Source organism: Dermacentor variabilis, chromosome 3 (genome assembly GCF_050947875.1).
Source record: "Dermacentor variabilis isolate Ectoservices chromosome 3, ASM5094787v1, whole genome shotgun sequence".
NCBI lineage: Eukaryota > Metazoa > Arthropoda > Arachnida > Ixodida > Ixodidae > Dermacentor > Dermacentor variabilis.
In genome coordinates this window covers 38,723,208-38,743,806 of record NC_134570.1, presented here as the reverse complement: position 1 = coordinate 38,743,806, position 20,599 = coordinate 38,723,208, and the positions used below count along the sequence as shown (strand labels likewise).

Sequence of the window (20,599 nt, the reverse complement as noted above, 5' to 3'; positions counted from 1 at the left end):
AAAATTTGTTTGTCTAGGGAAATTTTGCATTGATACAGTGAAACAGTCGAAATGACAGTGTGTTTAGACTTCAGTCATGACAAATTACCTTCGCATTAATGTGTGAACTATGACTCACTGATCGTACTGCAGTGCGGTGAACACATATTGACAAGTCAACGACAGGGTGTGGATGCCCTGGGCTATAGAAAGAAGTACTGCAGTCTAGCTGTCCTATCGATGTCTGCGCACTGTGCATGAAATATTTATCTATAAATGGTAAAACAAGCGTATGTTGCGACACCAAACAAAGCAGCACGGTCGAATATGGCCGTAAGCAGACACATATACCTAGCATCTCACACGACAATGCGGTCGTAGCACTAAACAGGCAACTATGCATGCATATATGTACTAAAATTTATCAGGAACCACCCATAGGTGTAACAGCCACGGACACAGCACCAGTGGTCGATCGTGTGTTTGGGCAAATTTTGCTTTTAAGGAAAGATGAAACTTGGCCATGTATCCATGTGCTTCACTGCAAATTACATGTAAGTGCATAAGTGTGGTGGTTTTACATCAGTACACAACGTGCAAAAAAATTAATTCACATCTTTTACATTAGTGACATGACATGGCACACTGTTTTGTTACATTGCGTAAGTGAAATCGGGCCTCCCACCTTCCTCAGAAATGAAATAAAGTTTCATGTAATTGTGCCTCTTTGCTCTACGTACAAAACAGGTTTGGACAACAACATAGTATCAATGTGCTGACATCTTCTGTGAATACGGCTTATGCAGCAGGCATTCTTGTTCGCATAAGAACTTTACTGCGACAGCATTTCAGCTTGAGTGCAGTGACTTCTGATGTAAATATTTTAAAAGGAGCTTAGAAATAAATGTAAACATAACACCTGTAGTCCATTTTCACAATACATTACAAACAAACATTTATCTCTGAGAGATAACATTGAAAAACTAATTAACAACCACATATTGTAAAAATCTAGGGAAATCAAGGGATCCTTTAATCCAAATTAGGGGAACACTTGCTTCGGAAGTTGGCAGCATTGCTTTCTTGGCAACGGATTAGATCAGGTATCCACACTGAATGAGACAATCACAGCGCTCGTGGTAGGGGCCATGTTTCTCCCCTTAGTATTAACATTCCCCACCTACTGCCGTAGGGTGGTACAGTGTGACCCACTGTTAAAGGGAACACCCCAATGCTTAGCTCTCACTTAGCTGGTGCTCTAGCTATAAGTGGCTTAATTAAATTAGGTGAATGCGCTGCACAGTGGTGTAGAAATGTGATGGCACCATCGACCACAAGTCATCATTTTCAAGAAAACAAATCAGGCAAACTTCATGTTTGCTTATGCTAGTACCTCCTCCCAAGCCAAGTACCACTGATCACGAACTGTACTGTGCTGCGTTGTGCTGGTTCCCAACTTTCGACGTAACTGTCTACGTCCGCAGAATAGAACTTCAAGTTCACAAAGAGCAGTAACCACCTAACCCACGATGGGCAGACAGACTCACATGTTGTTCTCTTGTTCCTCAGAGAAGTTTCCATAGAGAGCTTCAATGATGACAAGACCACCCTTTGCTTCCTCGGTGCTTTTGATCCTCAGGTACGTCTCACTCATCAGCGCCACCTGCATTCACAAATACACAACAGCAAAATTACAATCACAGTCAAACTGCCGCTTCCAGTCAAAGTTCCAGTAAATATGAGAGGAAAGATGTCTTATGTTTGCAAGAAGCAAAAATTTGCAGCTTCAGGGTATTTGTAAAAAGCAGAAATGTGCAGTTTCAGGCATTCAATGTCCCAAAACTGTACAGTGAGTTATGAGGGTTATATTGGAGGTATATATGGATTAACTTTGTCCACCCGAGGTTAGGGGTGTGTGAATAGTAGTGTCCGAGACTGATACAAACATGAATTGAATAGTGCCCGAAGCAAATAGAATTGAATACTTTTGGAATACTAGTTTGCAAATAATGTGCAGCCTTCTCACTATTAACAGGCTCCAAACCACCGTTGATAACACAAAAAACAACTGCGTGCTCCTTTCCAGGCTCTTCTGGTTTCTTCAGCACAGGTCATGCACATGACATCACCAGGATAAAAGCCGTCAATTCATTCATATATGAGAACATCAGTTCCAATCTATATGATAGCTCACCTTCGCCATGTAGTTGTATACACGCCCTTCCTCATTGCCTTACTTGCCTATCATGCGCAATTAACCTTTTAAAATCTTTTTTTAGCGTGCTTTGTACTGCACAGGCGGCAGCACCAGCATGTAGCCAAGAAGCACTGTATCCTGATAAGTACAAATTCATGGTGTTTTCAAAGATGAAAAAAATTTCAATGTGGCATTCAGTGCTGATGTAGCGCCAACATATCTTTGAAGAAGTATGTGGCAATGAGGAGACAGTGCCTGAGGAGAGAGTAGCAAAGGTGAGAAAGAAACCGCTCACTCATCTTTGAGATTAGAGTTGTCTAGAGGCCCTTTAATACCAAAAAATTTTCACGTCCTGATATGAAAAACATTAGGAAGTTTCTGCCTTTAAACTGCACATTATAAAGCAAGCTTTGTAAAGGGAGCATTAGAAGCAACTAAGCAGTTCTGCATCTGAACATGCACCTGGGTTCTGCATCAATAAATACAGTACCACACCATACTCACTCCCGAATGCCATGCCTAAACCACATCTAATTATGAATGATTGTGTTTAGCCAGAGGAGTCCGGCTGTCCAAGTGAAACAGCATGCTTTAGCAAATTACGTCCACTGTGGATAGGATGTAAGTTATCGCATTTTTGTTTCACTTTCCGATCGTGTATAATTGATGATGTGAAGTATTAGAAAAGCATTAGGAAGATATTTGGCTTTGAACAGTGACCATTCGATTCACAAACCAAATTGAACAGGACAACGTTTGATTCGTTATTTGAAAGTTTTTAATACTTGTACACCCCTACTTCGGTTTTATCAATGTGCCTAAAAAGCACAACACATAAGTGTTTTCTTGCACTCCACCCCCATTAGAATGAGGCTGCAGCGACATCATGCTAGCCAGCAGAACGCCATAGCTACCATAGTGGGAAGGTTTGCAAAAAGGGTTACATCAAAAGCAAACTATACTGACAGCATGCTCACTAAAGTCGTATTTCTTCTTCTTTCTCTGTCCTCTGAGCTGACCCTAGTTTCTTCGCTCCCTTCCGCCTGCTGTACTTCTCACCTGTCAAGCAGACGCTACACAACCGCCACATGTTTTAAACGGCACACGAAGAACAGACTGTGAATAAAACGAGAAACATACCGCAGCCTCGGCTTCTTTCTTCCTCTCTGCCAGCTTGGCCGCATTGGCCTCACGAGCTCTCTTCGCTTCTCTGGAATAAATGAAACACTGTAAGGCAGTGCACCGCATTTTCACAGCACCAACCAAGCACAAACGACACTGGGCAAACATGGATAGGATTCGGTTGATCAATTGTTTGATTGGGTCATGCAGTTTCATGTCCCAGAGCAACACTTGGGCTGTGGGAGATGCCGTAGTGGAGGAATCCAGATCGATCTCGACCACCAGGGGTTCTTTAATGGGCACCTAAATGTATAAGTGCACGAATGTTTCTTGCATTCCGTCACCGTCACAGTGTGGCTGCAGTGGTTAGAAATCGAACCCATGACAAGCTGAACAGAAGTACACCATAGCCACTGGCCCCCTGTGGTAGGTGAACACTGGAGTATACTCCGATGCTCCTTCTCTGATGCACTTTGTGAATAATAATAAATAGTTCTGGGGTTTACTATGCCAAAAACAACCGGATTATGAAACACACTGTAGTGAAGCGATTCCGGATTAATTTCAACCAGCTGGTGTTCTTTAACATACACCTAAATCCAAGTGCACAAGTTCCTTCACATTTCAGCCCCATTGAAATGCGACTTCCCTGGCCAGGATCACACCAACGACCTCTAGCTCAGCAGTACAGCCTCAGTGAATTAGCCAGCGCTGATGTGACGAGGGGTACCACTGTCTAAAATTGGTGACGCCACTATGATTTTCCATTTTCGTCATTTCCTTGCTTACAAAAGCTCTGTTTGGACCCTGTATGACAAATTTTTTATTACAGAAGCCTAATCCTTCAATCTAGCTCAACTCAACTTTTTTCTTTAGTGTCGCTTTAACTGCTGTCACAGTAAACAAAAAAATTAAGTAGGAGAGAGAAAGGCCCACCTTTGTCTCTGTCGTTCTGTGTAAGGCACAATCACAAAGGTCTGGAGAATGTACCACGCCACGAGGGGCGTCACTGTACCGTAGAATATGGCGATGGGCAGGGGCTCTTCCGACAGGAAAATAGGGAATACGTAACTCTGCGTGGCCCGATTCAATCTGCACGAGAAACAGTGCACAAGATAATCATTGTTACGCACTGAGCATGCACGCACTGGGCTGCACGTGCTGTAAGTGTACAAAAGTATTGCTGCAAGCCCAACGCACTGCTGCTTGTTTTGGTCACCTCATAATAACAACACCACGTTTGTGGGCTCTTGCTCATACACCTTCACCACCAGACAGGTGTAGTGCTTTTGGTCACTACCTATAGGAAGCCATTATTATTCCTGAACCAAGTGAACAGTTCTCACTCCCGAGCAAGTAATGGCAACCCTTTTAAAAACACTCAGGTGATGACAGAGACCAAAGAGAATAGGTATGCACTTGTGCGTATTAGAATGACACAAGATACACAATATTATAATACAGTATCTAAATTTGTTTTAAACACAACAATGAACAATCAGAGAAATGTTCAATCTTTTGTGTTCGTCTCACCATTTGATCTGCATGTGGTACAAATCTGCTGCAACAGTAAATCTTCAAATGGGCGCTCTTACACTATTTAGGTGTGACAGTAGAATCACGTCAGCTTTGACAGTCTGACTGTAAAACCATGATTGACCAACCTGATCTGACCAGCCAGTTTATCTGGATTGATTGAGTCTGACTGACTGATCGAACAACAAAATGGCTAATACACCAAAGCAACCCAAGAGCTATGGTAGATGCCGTAGTTGAAGTGTCCAGATTGATTTCAACCATTTTTGCTGTTTCAGTGAGCATGCAAAGCTTGGCACATGAGTCTTTCTTTATTCCATATATGTACATGTACAAAGGGATAAGGCTGTGGCAACCGGGAATCGAACCCTTGACCCTGTGCTAAGCAGCAAGACGCTGTAGCCACAACCCCTCCCCCCCCCTCCCCCCTCCCCCCCGAATGGGTCTCCATCTAAACTGGCCTTCACAGAAACTATGCTAACTTAGAAGAGCTATGCTATGAATGACTTTTCTGTGTTTCTTGCTTCAACGAAGTGTGCAATTTCTGTTTATATAGTAGGATATCTGACTAAATTTTGACTGCGATATGCTGATGGTGATCGACAATATGAAAAATGGGCCCAAGTAAGATTTCTAGGAGGCTCTCATACAAATATGCATGTACGCAATCTCCCTCTATAACACCACATATAAACACTTCAGTCTAGATCACAAGCTCACCTCAGTTTGAGTGTGATTCCTGTAGGAATGCCTATAACCATTGTTGCCCCAACTGTATTGTGTTGGGATATTTTTCTCTCACAGCCATATTCTACGATTGCTCCAAAGGTGCCTACTCTGGAAAGAGAGAGAAAATAAATAAGGTAATAAACATAAAATTCAGCAATAAAGGGTTTTCACCAAACTCGTCCACAAAGACAGCAGACTACTGTCCACAGATCAATTTCTAGTGTAAGTGTTTCTTTCAAACAATTCCATTAAAATTTCAATTGCCTGTAACTAAACCACACACTCCAAAACATTGCCTGCATTCAACTCACTTACGGGACACCTGACTGGTCGTCTTGAAGTGCTCTAGAGTGCTCTTGCAGGGCGGCTTGCATTCACCTGGTTGAAATCAAGCGCTCGGAACACATTCACCTGGTTCACTCAGAGCGCCGCACTCTCCATGGAGCTCTAAGAGGTGCTCGCACCTTCTTGGTGAGCACACAACCAAGATAAGACAGAATCTCGATCACGTCCCGATTGTATATGACCCATTAAACTATTTGGCTTAAGCATACTTTCTCGGGCTCCAATGTTGCGAGGCCTCTGCGTTGCTGTAAACCAATTGGAAGTGAGGTTGAATGTATTATATAGACCAAGGCATTGATTCATGCGAGCTGGTCTGTCACATTGGGAGCCTCCATCGCACTAAAAAGACAGGGACAGGCATAGTAATGTTGCGTGTAGGTCTGCCATCATGCGAACCAAATTTGTGAGGGAAAGCCACATGGCATGTTTGTAGGCACCAAGCTCGTCTCGACACCAGCGATCTTTATCGACTAATGTGCTTGACACACTTTATCTGAGACATTCATAGAACACTTTATTATGAACTAAACATGCATGACCTACAATAGTTGTTCAATTTCTTCTGAACGAACATAAATATCCTTTTGCATGACCTTAGGCATTGCCTAATGAAGGATGTTTTGCGGTGCACAGTACAGTGGTACAATCTATCGAAGCACATGGTAATCAGAAATCCTGAGTGAGTACAAAATATGAAAGAAAAGTGTTTACCATGAGATTCCTGCATCAAAAGAAAAGAAACAAGACAGGTAAATTTTAGAGGCAGTTGTCTGGGCATTTACCATCAAGCCAAACTATAGTGACCCAGCGGTGCTGTTGTCTGTGCCTTAATGGTAGCTTCAACACGCTGCGTGGTTGCTTTCTGAACCATGTGACTGTGCTCGGGTAATGTAAGCGCATGTCATGAATAGAAAACAAATGCGCAACCCTGCGCCCTGTGGAAGCATGTGCAGTGACTCCAGAATCAGCTGTTTGACATCGCCCGCATACAATGTTTTCAAACACTTGCTTAAGAAATGTTTGCCAAAGGCTACAGTTCAGCCACACACATTTACCTAAACGTGCATATCAGTCATAATGTTCCCCCCCATTTTCACAAAATTTGATGTCAGTGGCTGCTATAGTTCTTCCACGACGGCGAGCTAAATTCTACACCATTCGTGAAACACACTTAATGCTGTGTTGCTGGAGCCAAACTTTTGAGGAAAGGCCTTCCGTCCAGTCGCTGTGTTTTGTTAGGGTTGGCGTCTGACACCACGTGGCAAAAGGAATTTCATCCGACCATCTTCGTTGAAATGAGGCGTGACTTCTCCTGCGATGGTTAACGTCCCGCAGTTCGTGCACAAAGAACTTTCTCTCACCGGACCTTTAACAAGGCCTCGTCGAAATGAAGCGTGACTTCTCCTGCGATGGTTAACCTCCCGCACCTTGCGCACAAAGAACTTTCTCTCACCGGACCTTTTACCAGGCCTCGTCGAAATGAAGCGTGACTTTCTAATTCACCATGACCATTTCGAGCGTGCCTGTCTACCGGAAGCCCTGCAGTGTACAGCCTCTTTTGTGTGTGTGTGTGTTTAGAGAGGCCCTTTCCTCGAATGGGACCTAGAAGAGAACTTCCACGAACCCGCAAAGCGCAGAAGAGGCGGAGAGGCGTCTACAATTCCGGGAGGCGGGACGACTTCTTCCTTCAGCAGGCTCGGTATAACCAGAGGAGGAGGGGCCCTCTTTCCGTGCTGGTCACGTGACATCGACGAAAACAAGATCCTGCCCACGATTGTAGAGAGCCTATTTAAGGGGCTCCAAAATGTACTTTTGATCACTTCATGCTCTTCTCATTTTCTTTCGTCTACCTTTGAATAAACTGTGCAAGTTTCACACTAGAAAATCGTCTCGCCCTTGCTTGGTCGCCATGGTCTACCGGATGCCTGCAGCCCGCCGACAATGCCACGCTACCCAATAAGTAACGTTGGTCAAGCTTCGATAGGCAGGCGCCGCTACTACTCGGCAGCAGTACGATACGGAACTCTGGAGTATGCAACAGTTTAAAGGGTCCTTTGTTGGCCTCCTTGCTGACCCTTAAGAGAATGTATATTCCTTGGAGTGCAGAAGCATAGAGGTCAGATGCTCACTACACCATATCAGCCAATATGTACTGGATTTTTAGCTTGTCACCGAGTGTACCAAATGGTTTAGAAGCAAATAAATGGGCTCATATTAAAGGGAGAATAACACCGAAGTTTCGAGCTTGAATTGCATGTTAAACAGTTCGCATGCCACAGGAAGGTGGAAAAATTCTATCAGATTCGGTATGGTAGAAAATTTACATTTGCATTTTTATGTATCGCAGTTGAACCATACAGCAGCATGGCAACGCTAACTGGTGATGAATAGAAACTGCAGCACCCCTAGAAACAGCTCTTCGGTATAATGGAAGCCAATCTCAAATGTCATAGTTTAGTGTGCCGTGAGTGCTGGAAGCGATTGGCCATGAGATGTAAATCCGCCATGGTGGCTATGTGTCATCAGCGATCAGGCCGAGACAGCTTCTGCAGATGTCCTCTAGTTTGTGCTGTAAGTCGTGCTAGTATCATGGTAAATGCATTTTATTGTGCTAGTAAATGAAATGTGGGCCAAAATCAACAGCAACACTTTTGTTGCATGGTTGGCTGACAAAGGGTACAGGGCAAGATGTCAGATACAGTTTTTGGTTGTTTCTGAGTGGACGACACGACTTTGACCCTGAACTTCACGACATACCACAATGCATGGAAAAACAGCAGTCGCTTAAGTGGGAGGGGCTCGGAAGCGGCGATTTCAAACTGAAATATTTAGTTAAAATGTGCACTGAGAGCACAGTTTTTGTGTGTACTACAGTCAAATCCACTTATAACGATTCGAGACATAATTAATTATCCGTTATAACGACCACATTTTACTGCATACATGATTTTCCAACCCTGCCTATTGAAGCTGTGTCCAGACTTAACGAACATTTTTAAATGCGCAATACTGTTACAACGAGCACTCCAAACCCAATAGCAGTAAAAGGAGGGCACATGCGAAGTTCTGAAGCATGAAAGTGTCACCGATCTGGGCACACGGCAGCCACGGAAGCCAGTGGCATCTGCACCCCCCAACCCCCCCACTTAACAGGCTTCACCGCATGACACGGCGGTAGCATGGCAAAGCCAATTTACAGTAAAAATATTGCCAAGTGAATTTAAGGCGTTTCGGCGTTTTTTCTGTCTTTTGTTTAATTCGGATCGCCGGATAATTCAACCCGTTTTGTCGGTCCCATCACGACAGAATTAACGGATTGTATCGGTTTCTAATGGTGTTTTACCTTTCGAACTTCGTATTTTTTCAGCCGATGCAACTTGGAAAACATAACTTCACACCTCTCGGTGAACAGGCGACAGATGCTGAAGACCTAATGGCAAGACCTTTCAAAATACCGGCATGGTGTAGTAGTTCCCACTTCCAGCCAACTAGAATGCTTCGCTATCTCATGCAGAATCCACTCGTGCCCTGCCGATAGTAAAATATATCACAAGCTTTCGAAGAAAAAATGGCAGTGGCTGCACTCATACTTTGAAAATGGCAGATGGTCAGAAATGGCTAGGCATTGTTCTGAAAGAGGTATCACATTGCATTTTGTTTTTTATTATTCTTAACATACAATTGCAAATGGATGCAGGAAAGCGCCAGGAACAAGAATAAAGTTCTGGAAAATCTGATTTTCGGGCCAAAGTGGTGTCGAATTGCAACTGACGACTTTAGCTTCAGCGTAGTTAAATTCTTGCGCATTTTGAAAAGTAGTTGAAATATAATGCACTATTGATACAACGACCACTTTTCACATAACTACACACTTAGTTTGTTATAAGCAGGTTCGACTGTATAACCATACTCGCAGGGCCTGTATGCTCTAAGCTACAATGACAAACTGACAATACAATAAAAGCTCGTTAATTCACAACTCGTTAATTCGAAATTTTGGATAATTCGAAGTAGCCGCCGCAGTATGTCCAACAATGTATTCAAAGCAATATGTAATGCATCCCGCTAATTCACACTGAAATCCGCTCTGCACTGATAATTCGAACTCTGCGCCATCGTCGTGGATGGGGAGAGTGCTAGTGCACAGGAGCATGTTGGCGACGCTGGCGTCGCCGCACGGGGCATGCATGGCCAATGCCTCTGTTGCAGGACGGTTCTCTCCCTCTCTCAAGACCTCAGAGATAAAAACGCAGTTGCGAAGCTGCGTGTTTGTTTGTTTCTTTCTTTCTTTACATCTTCCTGATACACCTTGGAGGGTTCGCCCTTTCTCTACGAGGTGCCCTGCCGAGAAGCAGCACCAGGTAATGTTTGAAACATGACGGCCATGACGTTCACCGGCGCTCGCAGTACCAAAAAGCATAGCCTTTGAGATTCGGAGACCAACGTCGCAGCAGGGTGTGGTGCATTTCGGGGGTGCATTTTAGAGTGCAGCTCTTGTTCGTGCAGCGAGAGTCAGTGGTGCAAAGGCGCTTTTACAGTCCGTCATTTTAAGCGCGCGTCGCTTGTGGCCAGTCATGTTACGCCGCTTGTGCTGCGCTAGCCGAAAATGCCGTCCCCTTTAGACTTCGATGCACGTGCCATCGGCTGTTCTCTTTGGAGCATACGCAGAACGATCCCCAACACACGTACCGCTTTGAACACTTTGAATGGCTGTCTGCGATTGTCAGCGAAGTGGCGTGGACGCTTTTATTATTATTTTTTTTCATCGTGCAGTGTAATGTGGGTCAGCGCAATGAACTCGCAGATGCAGCAAGAGCCATCTCGACATCGGGCACGTTGGACTACATTGGCCACGTCCAGTTATGTTGGCTGCACCAGTGATTCGAACTACAGACGTTGTTGTTCTCACCAACGTGACGTAGTGTGTGTGCACGCATGCTCACGTTACATCACACTATATATGCGCCTTAACCGAGCGATATTTTTTCGACTTTTGTTAATTAACAAACTTTTACTGTCGTTGGAAAACCACGTCACGGCCCCTGCCTAATACAAATTATTGAAGAGAATCCTCCCTCAGCTGTACACTGATATAATCAATGGAACAAGTGGTAATTTATGTGAGGCTCCTTCAGCGAGGCCCTTTCTGAAGGATGTGCTTCTGATCTCTACTTACTTTATGCTGCCTTTTAATCGACCTTCGTCAGGGAACTTGTAGGTGTAGCTCACCATGCCAAATGTATTTGGGATTCCAAACTGAAAGTGAGAGACAAATGTCAGATAAAAACAAGATTAATATACAAAGACAAAATCACTGACAATGAAACATACATTCAGTGAACCATTTGAACTTGCACTGTGGAGCAAGGTATGGTAACCCTGGAAACTAAAGAGCTTTCCGTGTTCCAGTACAACCAAATGGAGGCCCAAAAAGGGCACCACTTTGTTTGTGCATTCTTTAAATTAAGTTGCTCTCACTTTTCTGATCTTGAATGATGCTTACGAGAGTGAGTTTAATATCAACAACTAAAAGAACTGAATTAAGCCAAAATATATAGACAAGCTCTATTACGGATTTTAGAGGAAATGTAGAATATTTTGATTTACAACATCTATGATACACATTATAGCAAAGATTTATGAATATATTAATTTATTCAGTCGTCCACTCGCACGTTACACAAATGATGCTGAGTGACTTGTATTGCATATAAAATTGAGGAATAAATCTGAATTGCAAGATACATGTAATCCTCTTTTGTCTCTTTGTGCTGCTCAAGCATGAATGCAAACAACTTTACACATTCATAATACATGCACGCATTGCAGCTATGAGCAGGACAATGTGCTGAGCATGCACAGTCAACCGATTCTTTAGTTGTACCGCATGAGCGTTGACTGGCCAACCGGCCAGCACCTTCCAACAGTGCAAAGTGACGAGATCAGCAAGAGTAGCCTACGCGTACCAAATTCACTTGAAGCACAAGTTTCATCTGCCAGGCTCTTCCTACCAGCACGACACAGCCCCAGCCACAATTTGGCACAAGCTTCTCGGCTTATTGGAGATAGCCAGAGTGTGTTGCCCTGGCTTGCATCCTCTCTGAGCTAATGGCAACAGGGATTGTGTCGTGCTGGTAGGAAGAGCCTAGCAGGCGAAACTTGAGCTTCGAGAGTGAAGTTTGTGCGCCTGCTCTACTCTTGCTGATCTCGTCGCTTCGTGCTGTTATAAGGAGCTGAACGGCCAGCCAGTTGCCACTCGGGCAATACTCTTAAAGAATTGGTCAACAGTACATATTTCTAATATAAAGAGTGCTGGCAACATGCCACACCAAGTAGCCAATGTTTTAAGAGGTGTTTTTTAAGAAACTGAAGATAAAAAGCCACCAATGTGTCTATACCTAGTGAATCTGGCACTGAGAAGCATCACAAAGGGCTTCTAAGTCAAATGAAATTAAATTAGGTTATGATCTTAGTAATCACAGAATGACAAACTCTTGCATAGCTCACCTATAAAAACTATAAGAATGCCATTGCATTCCAGCATTATGGTGCACTATGACATAATTTATAAGTCTTGATACAGTACGTTTATTCTACTTAGGTCTGTGATAGTTTGGGTGCTTTTGGTGTTCTGTAGAAGAGTCACTGCTTATGACAGCACAGCAAGTAGGGGATGGTGCGTGCCAAAGTACAATAAATACATGCCCGCCTGCAAGTTTTGTATGCCTCTTACAAATACTTCATCAATAACATCTTTGCTCTTTGTGGCGGATATTAAAGGGGCCCTGAAACACTTCTCTAACTGATCATAAAATGGCCTCACTATTAAAGGACTTCATCTCGCAAATCTCATCAAGCAAAAATTTTTTGAATCCTTCAAGTATCAGCGGAGTTAGTGCATTTACACATGGCCTTCTCTCTCTTTTCATCTCTGCTAGTGCACTGGAAGCTACACTGGGGAGCATTCAAGGGGGAACACCTTGGCCAAAAGTTGAGTGTGCCGGCTGAGAAAGGGCTTGTCGCGGCAACCTGTGGCAGCTGCGGAACACTAAGCTACACAGCATGCTCCTGCTATCTCAGAGGCCACACGCAGAGGATGCAGCATCGCACAAGGGTTGTGTGTAGACCAGCAGTGTAGTTTAAATGATTTATCTCTCACAAAATAAATGGACTGCGCACAATTCAAGTCAAGGAAGTAGTAAGGGACATGCACAAGCGCTAACTATCAACTAGCATTATTCTTGGTCACTAGTCAATATATGCCTTTAGTCACACATGTGCTAAACATGTAGTCACATTGTCACTACCACAGATCAGAGTAAGCCACACAAGAAACACTTCCCGCTACTCGTTAAAGAAATAGATGTGCTACTTACGCAAGCCTTCCCTCTAAGGGATATATAGAAAGCTTCCTTCAGCTCCCGGGCAGTGGTATATTGGCTTTTACCCAAGACATTCATATTTTGGAAATGTGGAACAGACATGCAAGCTTGACAATGCGCATTCAAGTGCACATTACCTTTATTTTTAATTGAAAGTTCATGTTCCCTTACGCGATCATTAACACAACGTCCAGTTTGCCCAACATATGACTTTCCACAAGGTAGCAGAATCTTGTAGACAACGCCGACCATGCATTTCACATACCCCAAACGTGCGTTCTGCCGCAACCTCTGGGTAATTTTGTTCTTTTCAGAAGAGATTCTGGGACAAATCCCAGCCAGCATGTGCGAGGCGGAAAAAACAATAGGCACATTGGGCCTGCTGGCTACCTTCTTCAGGTTGTGGGATAGGAGATGCATATATGGCAACACTTCTGGACAGCTCCTACTTAGCTGCCCCGTGTTCACCCTGGAACGCTGGGCTGCTTTTGTTTCACACAGAAGAACCACTGCTATTGCCGTTACGACCACGCAAGGGTATCTGTCATTAACCAATCGCCGAACATGATCATTAAAACTACTCTGCATTGCATGTGGGCACGATTTCCTGAGAGCGGATCCCATGCAAAGTTTAGCAATCACCCTCTTAACCAACTTAGGCTGCGCAGAATCATATGGTAACAGTGCCTTTCGTGCTCTGGGGCTCTACGCCCAATATACATGATCACTTAAAAACAGGCATAAATCTAAATATTGCACTGAGTCGTCAAGCACTACCTTGTAGGTGAAGGACAACCCCTTCCCACATTGCCAAAACACGTCAAGGATAGAAACAATAGACTTGTCTAAGGCCACACGGGACTTCTTCAAAGGGATTCAGAAATCATCTATGTACCTAAAAACATTGAGAACAATACTCTCATCAAGAACACTATTCAAACAACGGTCAACGTTTGCTAAGAAGATGTTGCACAAAACAGGTGCAACACAAGAGCCAATGCAAATCCCTTGCTTCTGCAGATAAAATAAGTTCTCAAATTAAACAGAGGTAGAACTAAGAAAAAATTCAAGTAAAATCAAAAAATTATCGACAGACAGGCCCGCAGAATTCTACAAAGTAATAACCCCACTGACTTCAATGCAGTTAAAAAGAGAAGCAAATAAATGCCAACGTGGAAGTGAATAAAATTAATTTACATCAGCAGAGAGGAAGTGCTCAATAGAATTCTGTTCCTGCAGATACCACACAACTTCTTCTGAATGCTTGGCGGCAAAGGGATCAATGACTGTCAGCCTCTTTAAGTGCTTCGTTCTTTCAGCGTCAATTACTTAAATATACGGTGCCGCCAACAAGTCCAAAATGGTCGATGCCATATATTTACGACGCCGTTTGTACGTTAAAAAATCGCGCCAACTTTTTCTTTCCTGGCATGCACTGCCACTATGTGGGAATACAGGGAATTTTTTTCTCGTGCCTCTCTCGGTTTTCATTGAATGGTTTGTTTTAGAGCTAGTTTGCTCCGGCACGTTTATATACTACTGCTCGTGCGTTGGCGCGCGGGCGGAGGGCGGTTCGGGTTTTGTTCCGTGGGTGGTTTTGGCTTCTTGCTCTCGCAAAAATGATGGCTATCTTGTTACTAATCGCTCAAAGGGTGACCGCCTGTTTCTTGCTCATTTAGTACTCACAGGGGTGCGCATCGGAGGGATGCCGCTGTACATGCGTTTCCTTTTCTTTTCTTTTTTTTGGAGACACGGGAAAAATACTTGCGTCTGGTTGGCGATATGATGAAGATTAGCGGAAGTTTGTCACACGTTTTGCCTTTTTGACAGGCACACAACCACACAGTGTTGTTTAGTGCGCTCCCCTACGCAGTTCAATTACGCTATGGACGTAAATATTAGCGTAAGAGCAGGAACATTTGAGACTAGCAAAATATTCTCGTGTGCACATTTTCTAAGCCTTGAACTATCTGTATAACAATGCACCAAATATTTAATTCTTATAAGTCTATTTTCTTTTTTTTATTGTTGTTACTCATGAATAAACAGTACGTATACATATAGCAATGCAAAACATTTTTCTGTCACTTTACAGCAAATTTTTTTCAATATAGGTGCCTCAGAAGAATTGGAATCTGCAATAAAGAAAATCGTCTCTGAGCGGTCAGCGGTCACATACGATAAACAAAATCAACCCTGAAACCGTTAAGCATAAATTGGCTAGCTAGGTGCTGCCAAGATCCTTCTTCACTTACAATTGTACGAAACAATACTTCTGGCTTGTGCATCTTTGCAGTGAAGGAAACACTGAGCGTATTTACTTTACAAGCACTAATATCTTTGGCCAGCCTGTGAAGCTGAAGTTCTTTACACAAATTTACTGCCTTGTTCTTGACACGGATGGCACTACTTCCAACAAAATTACAATTGTTTACTAATGGCCCACCTGGCCTTCTCAGCAAAGGATCCAGCACTCAGAACAACAAAACCGCCCTCCTTATCGGACTGAAGAAGATGGAAATCATTGTTTCTAAAGTATTACACAACCTGATCTGTCCGTCCTCCACAATGGTGGAAGTTCTTCTTGTGTACTGTCCTAGATAACACACGAACACCTTCCAGCAGGCACATAGTGTATTGATCGTGAGGTGCTCTATTCGCAAAATGTCTATTGAATGTTACAGTTCATGGGGAGGGATAACTGGTTTATTAGCTAAACTTTGGACCCTTCTTGAGTAGACGCTTAACGTCTTCTCGGATTTTCACTTCTCCTAGGAACAAAACCTGAGAAACTGCAGCGTTGTCGATAAAGTACACTTGTGCACCGAGTTCCTTAAAGCTACAAGCAAGAAACGTTGCTTGGCCGCAGCGAGTGTCGCTACTCACGTGGTTTCTTTACAGTAACTTAAAAGCTCAAGTATAGAGTAATAAACAGGACAGTATTCTGCAGCTGCTGTGCTGCGTAACTTCAGAAATCCCACTTTCATTTTTTTTTTCTTTTCTGTAGAGCTGTTCAAGAACGCCACTCAAGTAGGAAGCCCACCAGAACTCAATCGTCCGTTCAGTGAGGGCCCTTAAATAACAAAGCTTCACTTCAGCCTTCCAGGGGAGTCACTTGCATAGCACATGACTCGCAAGTAATCCTGGAGAAACCTGACTTGCCTCCAAAGTTCAGCACGAAGTATGCAGCACACCTGTTTTGCAGGCCCCGGGTACACCCAAGCAAAACCAAACAGCCCCAAGACTTCTGCAGGCACCAGTCGTTTCCGTGGGCGGAAAGCATAATATCTTGCTTGGCAGGAAGCAATGACAATGTAGCTCACCAAAAGGTTGAACGTTGACAACGAAGATGAAGGAGAGACATTGAATGGGCTGCTTTTGTTTTAAGCGAGAACTGCTATTGCCGTTACGACTGCGCAAGGGTATCCAGCATCAGCCAATTGCCGTAACTGATCATTAAAACTACTCTGCATTGTATCATCCCTAGAGCACGAAAGGTGCTGTTGCCATCTGATTCTGTGCAGTCTAAGTTAGTTAGTTGTGCCCACATGCAATGCAGAGCAGTTTTAATGATCAGGTATGGCGATTGGTTAATGCCGGATACCCTTACATGGTCGTAACAGCAATAGCAGAAGTTCTGTGTGAAACAATAGCAGCCCGTTCCAGGGTGAACACCGGGTGGCTAAGTAGGAGTCGTCCAGAAGTGTTACCATATATGTATCACCTATCCCATAACCTGGAAAAGGTAGCCAACACGTGCAACATGCCAATAATTTTTTTTTCGCCCCATGCAAGCTGGCTGGGCTTTGCCCCAGAATTTCTTGTGAAAAGAAAAAGAACCCGGAGGTTGCGGCAAAAAGCAAGTTCACGGTTATGTGAAATGCGCAATCGGCGTTGTGTACGAGATTCTGCTACCTTGTGGAAAGTCGTATGTTGGGCAAACTGGATGTTGTGTTAATTATTGTGCAGGGGAATGTGAACTTTCACTTAAAAAAATAAAGGCAATGCGCATTTGCCCGCGCATTGTCAAGCTTGCACGTGTGTTCCAGGTTTTCGAAAAATGAAGATCTTGGGTAAAAGCCAAGATACCACTGCCCAGGAGGAAAGGCTTGCGTATGTGACACATCTATTTCTTTAATGGATAGTGAGAAGTGTTTCTTACGTGGCTTGCTCTAATTTGTGGTAGTAACAATGTGATTACATGTTTCACGCATGTGCGACTAAAGTCATATATTGACGAGCGATGAAAAATGAAGTTAGCTAAAAGCTAGCGCTTGTCCGTGTCCCTTACTATGCACTTGTCTTTAATTGCATGCAGTCCATTTATTTCCTCACAGTGCGAACCAACTCACCCAACCACAAGTCTTATTTACCTGTCTTTTTGAGATCACAGACATATACATGTCTCATTTATTTAACTGAAGATTAGCAGTCATTTATAACTGAGAATGTTTTGGCGATCACAAAATCAGCTAATAGCTGCTGGTGTGTCCAGCTGCTTGCGCAGACGCTGCATGACAAGATTGCGGATGCAAGAGCAAGTGATTTTTGCCCCTTTTCGACACAAGATTGTGAATTCCCTAATGCAAGCAATGCAATAATATATGGCTCGTATGTTCACAGGAGCGTTTTGTACAAACTGGGAATGTTTTCTTGCTATGTTCTGAAAGTGTTCCAAGGCCCCTTTAAGCCTGAGGATTAATTTACATCCCCAAAAGGAGGGATTCCATATTTTCTAATGCTGCCTTTAATGTGATACATTAAAACCATTTCATGAACTAAGGAAGTGGAATGGTTATAGAATCTCCATATAAAAGGTGTGAGATTTTAGTGTGAACCTAAGTAATAGCGAGAATTTATTTATTTTTTATTTTACAGTGGTACAGCATCAAAGCCAGTGGTAAGTGAAGTAGACAGATAAATGCCATAGCATTCAGAAACCGATTTGTCAGTATCTCATCAGATGTGTTGTCACATTGATAACTCTCTCTACGCTAGCACTAAGTTGTTTTTCTCTTAGCACAACATCAGACTAGGAGTCTTTTCTGTATGCTGCGTAAACAGAATGCACGAGAGAGTGCCCTTGAAGCAGCAGTAAAGAAAAGTACAAAGTCAGCGTAAATTTTTAAACTATGGCTTCTGGAGTTCAAAACTCATACCTCTAAGCAAGTGAAGGCTTGGGATGCCACAAATGTGTCAAGAGAAAAAAACGAGGGTGATGGCACTTTGGAATCCTTGTATCAGATTTTTGAAACATCAAGGATTTCATCACCATTGCTGCAAACCTAGCAAATTGTTTAATAATAATAAATTAAGAAGTTACATTGGTAAGTAAACAAGAACTCAACATGGCAACTTCTACAGTTTCCCTGAATTTAAAGGAAAACTTAAATACGTAGAAATTCCGGGAAATTCTAATGTCACAACAAGATAGTGAGTTTTATGGCCAAGTGTGAAATTCAAAAAGGATGTTTAGCTTTCGTCATCTCCACAGGTAACAAAACTGTTTCAGCCAATGAAACATGAACATCGTTCTAAAGAATCTCTATTTGGCTAAGCTAACCAATGTTACTATTTAAAGGGGCCTCGAACCACTTTTTATCAAACTGGAGAAAGGAATTTGAAGTGAAAATAGGCTATTTCAGAAGTACTTTTCCCCAAAAAGTACTTCAATACATTCAGCAGAAGCGGAGTTATTGGCAATTAAACATGGCATCCGCTGTGCTCCCGTTCCTTCTTGCATGCTTTGCACTGCGAAGGCTACGGTGCAGTGGGGAATGCCCACAACACCTTCTAAATGTTACCGTGGTGTGCAGCTAAAATTTAATTTTGGATGTTAATATAGGCGTCACGACTTCCGCCTCTGGTGCCTATGACGCACTAAACATAAGCCAAATGCGGTTGTCCTCAGCAAGCCACAGTGCGCTTAGCCAGTGGATCTATGGCAGCACCTCGCGGCGGCCACGGTATCTACGCCGTGTAGCCGACCGCAGTTTGATGTCAGTTATTGGCCAATAGCAGCCGTCTAAGGGATTGACGAAATAAAGCGTCCAGAAAAGAGTGAGGACAGGGCCTTCTGTTGAAAAGTGAGCGTTTGAGAGATAGGCAACTTCGCGATCTGCTTGCAAGCTCCACGCACCACACACGACAGCAAAACTTTGCTGAGGAGTTCACAGCAGCGTATGCTACCCACAAACTAGGTTATTTCACCAAGCCTGAGGGGTGGTTCAAGGCCCATTAAAATTTTTTAAATCTGTTTATGTACACCCCTCACTGGTCAAATTTCCGGTACTGTTCAACTAAGAACTATTGAACACGTACATCAATAAACAACTTCCGGTACCTGTAGTGCACCAATAAAGTGCCCATAGCTGGTGTCCCAAACAACTGTGGTGTTCATTGCTGACTGCAATCCGGCTTTCCACGTGAGGTAGCCCACCGTGTGCTTGCCCAGTTGCCGTGCCAGCACTGTGATGAGAGCCGGAAAACAGTGTTTATTGCCCCCTCACTATTCGCTTTGTTGAGCAATAACTACATCACCAAATTTGCTCAAGTAACACTAACATGTTTTTTCAGAAATCTTGGCAGGATGCAGCTTTTACACAAGTCAGGCATGTGGCTGCCCTCTAAAACCACAAACAATGTTGTGAATGATATAAAGTACAATCCAGACACTGACTACACACTACAGACTTATTTATTCAAGATTCAGCACCACTAATCAAGTTCCATTTCATTCTTCATTGCTCGTGCGCTCAATGTTGCTCTTGTGTCCAGAGCTTACTACCTCATCGGCACGCTCACAGAGATGGTTGTCCTAGGTGCAACTTAAAAATTTTTAGCGATGGTACCAACTACTTCCAAATGCCATCTGTTCCACATGCCATCCTTGGTGAAATATTTTTTTCAAATATTTTTTTACCTCGAAAGTGGAAGGGTTGGTGTCTTACATGAGTAAATATGGTGATAATTTAATTTGTTAAAGGCGAGGGCAGAGAGTCATCTACTGGTGCGGATTCCGTGACTGCCTAGTATTCAGGGTTTGCTCCTAGACCTGGGCCACCTGCCATTGAAAGACAGTCTTTCCTGCAAAGCTCAGACACCTAGTGGCTAAGCTTATCATAAGTTAAGGCCAACTTCCATAGAGCAAAAAAGCGACAAGCTTTGGGCGTATGATGCTCGGCGACGGCAAACCGACATCCCAAAGCTGGCTGTTTGCCGCCGATCTACTCTCTCCAGAGATCACGACTCAGCGAATGCTGCCACCAGAAGTAGATGTGTATGGCGGAAAGTGCGCTCTTGTTGGCTT

The 20,599-nt window shown here is 43.5% G+C and overlaps 1 protein-coding gene across 1 annotated transcript in view; it reads right to left on the bottom strand.

Annotated features, from left to right (window-relative positions):
- The window catches only part of LOC142575438 (dnaJ homolog subfamily C member 11), a 49,556-nt gene that overhangs the window by 4,166 nt on the left and 24,791 nt on the right, over nt 1–20,599 (bottom strand). Inside the window, exons 9-14 of the mRNA XM_075684814.1 lie at nt 19,634–19,758; nt 11,085–11,164; nt 5,555–5,671; nt 4,235–4,390; nt 3,317–3,386; nt 1,527–1,642 (exon numbers count right to left, since the gene is read on the bottom strand). Of these exons, the coding sequence (XP_075540929.1) occupies nt 1,527–1,642; nt 3,317–3,386; nt 4,235–4,390; nt 5,555–5,671; nt 11,085–11,164; nt 19,634–19,758 (664 nt within the window). The remainder of the gene's footprint in view (nt 1–1,526; nt 1,643–3,316; nt 3,387–4,234; nt 4,391–5,554; nt 5,672–11,084; nt 11,165–19,633; nt 19,759–20,599) is intronic.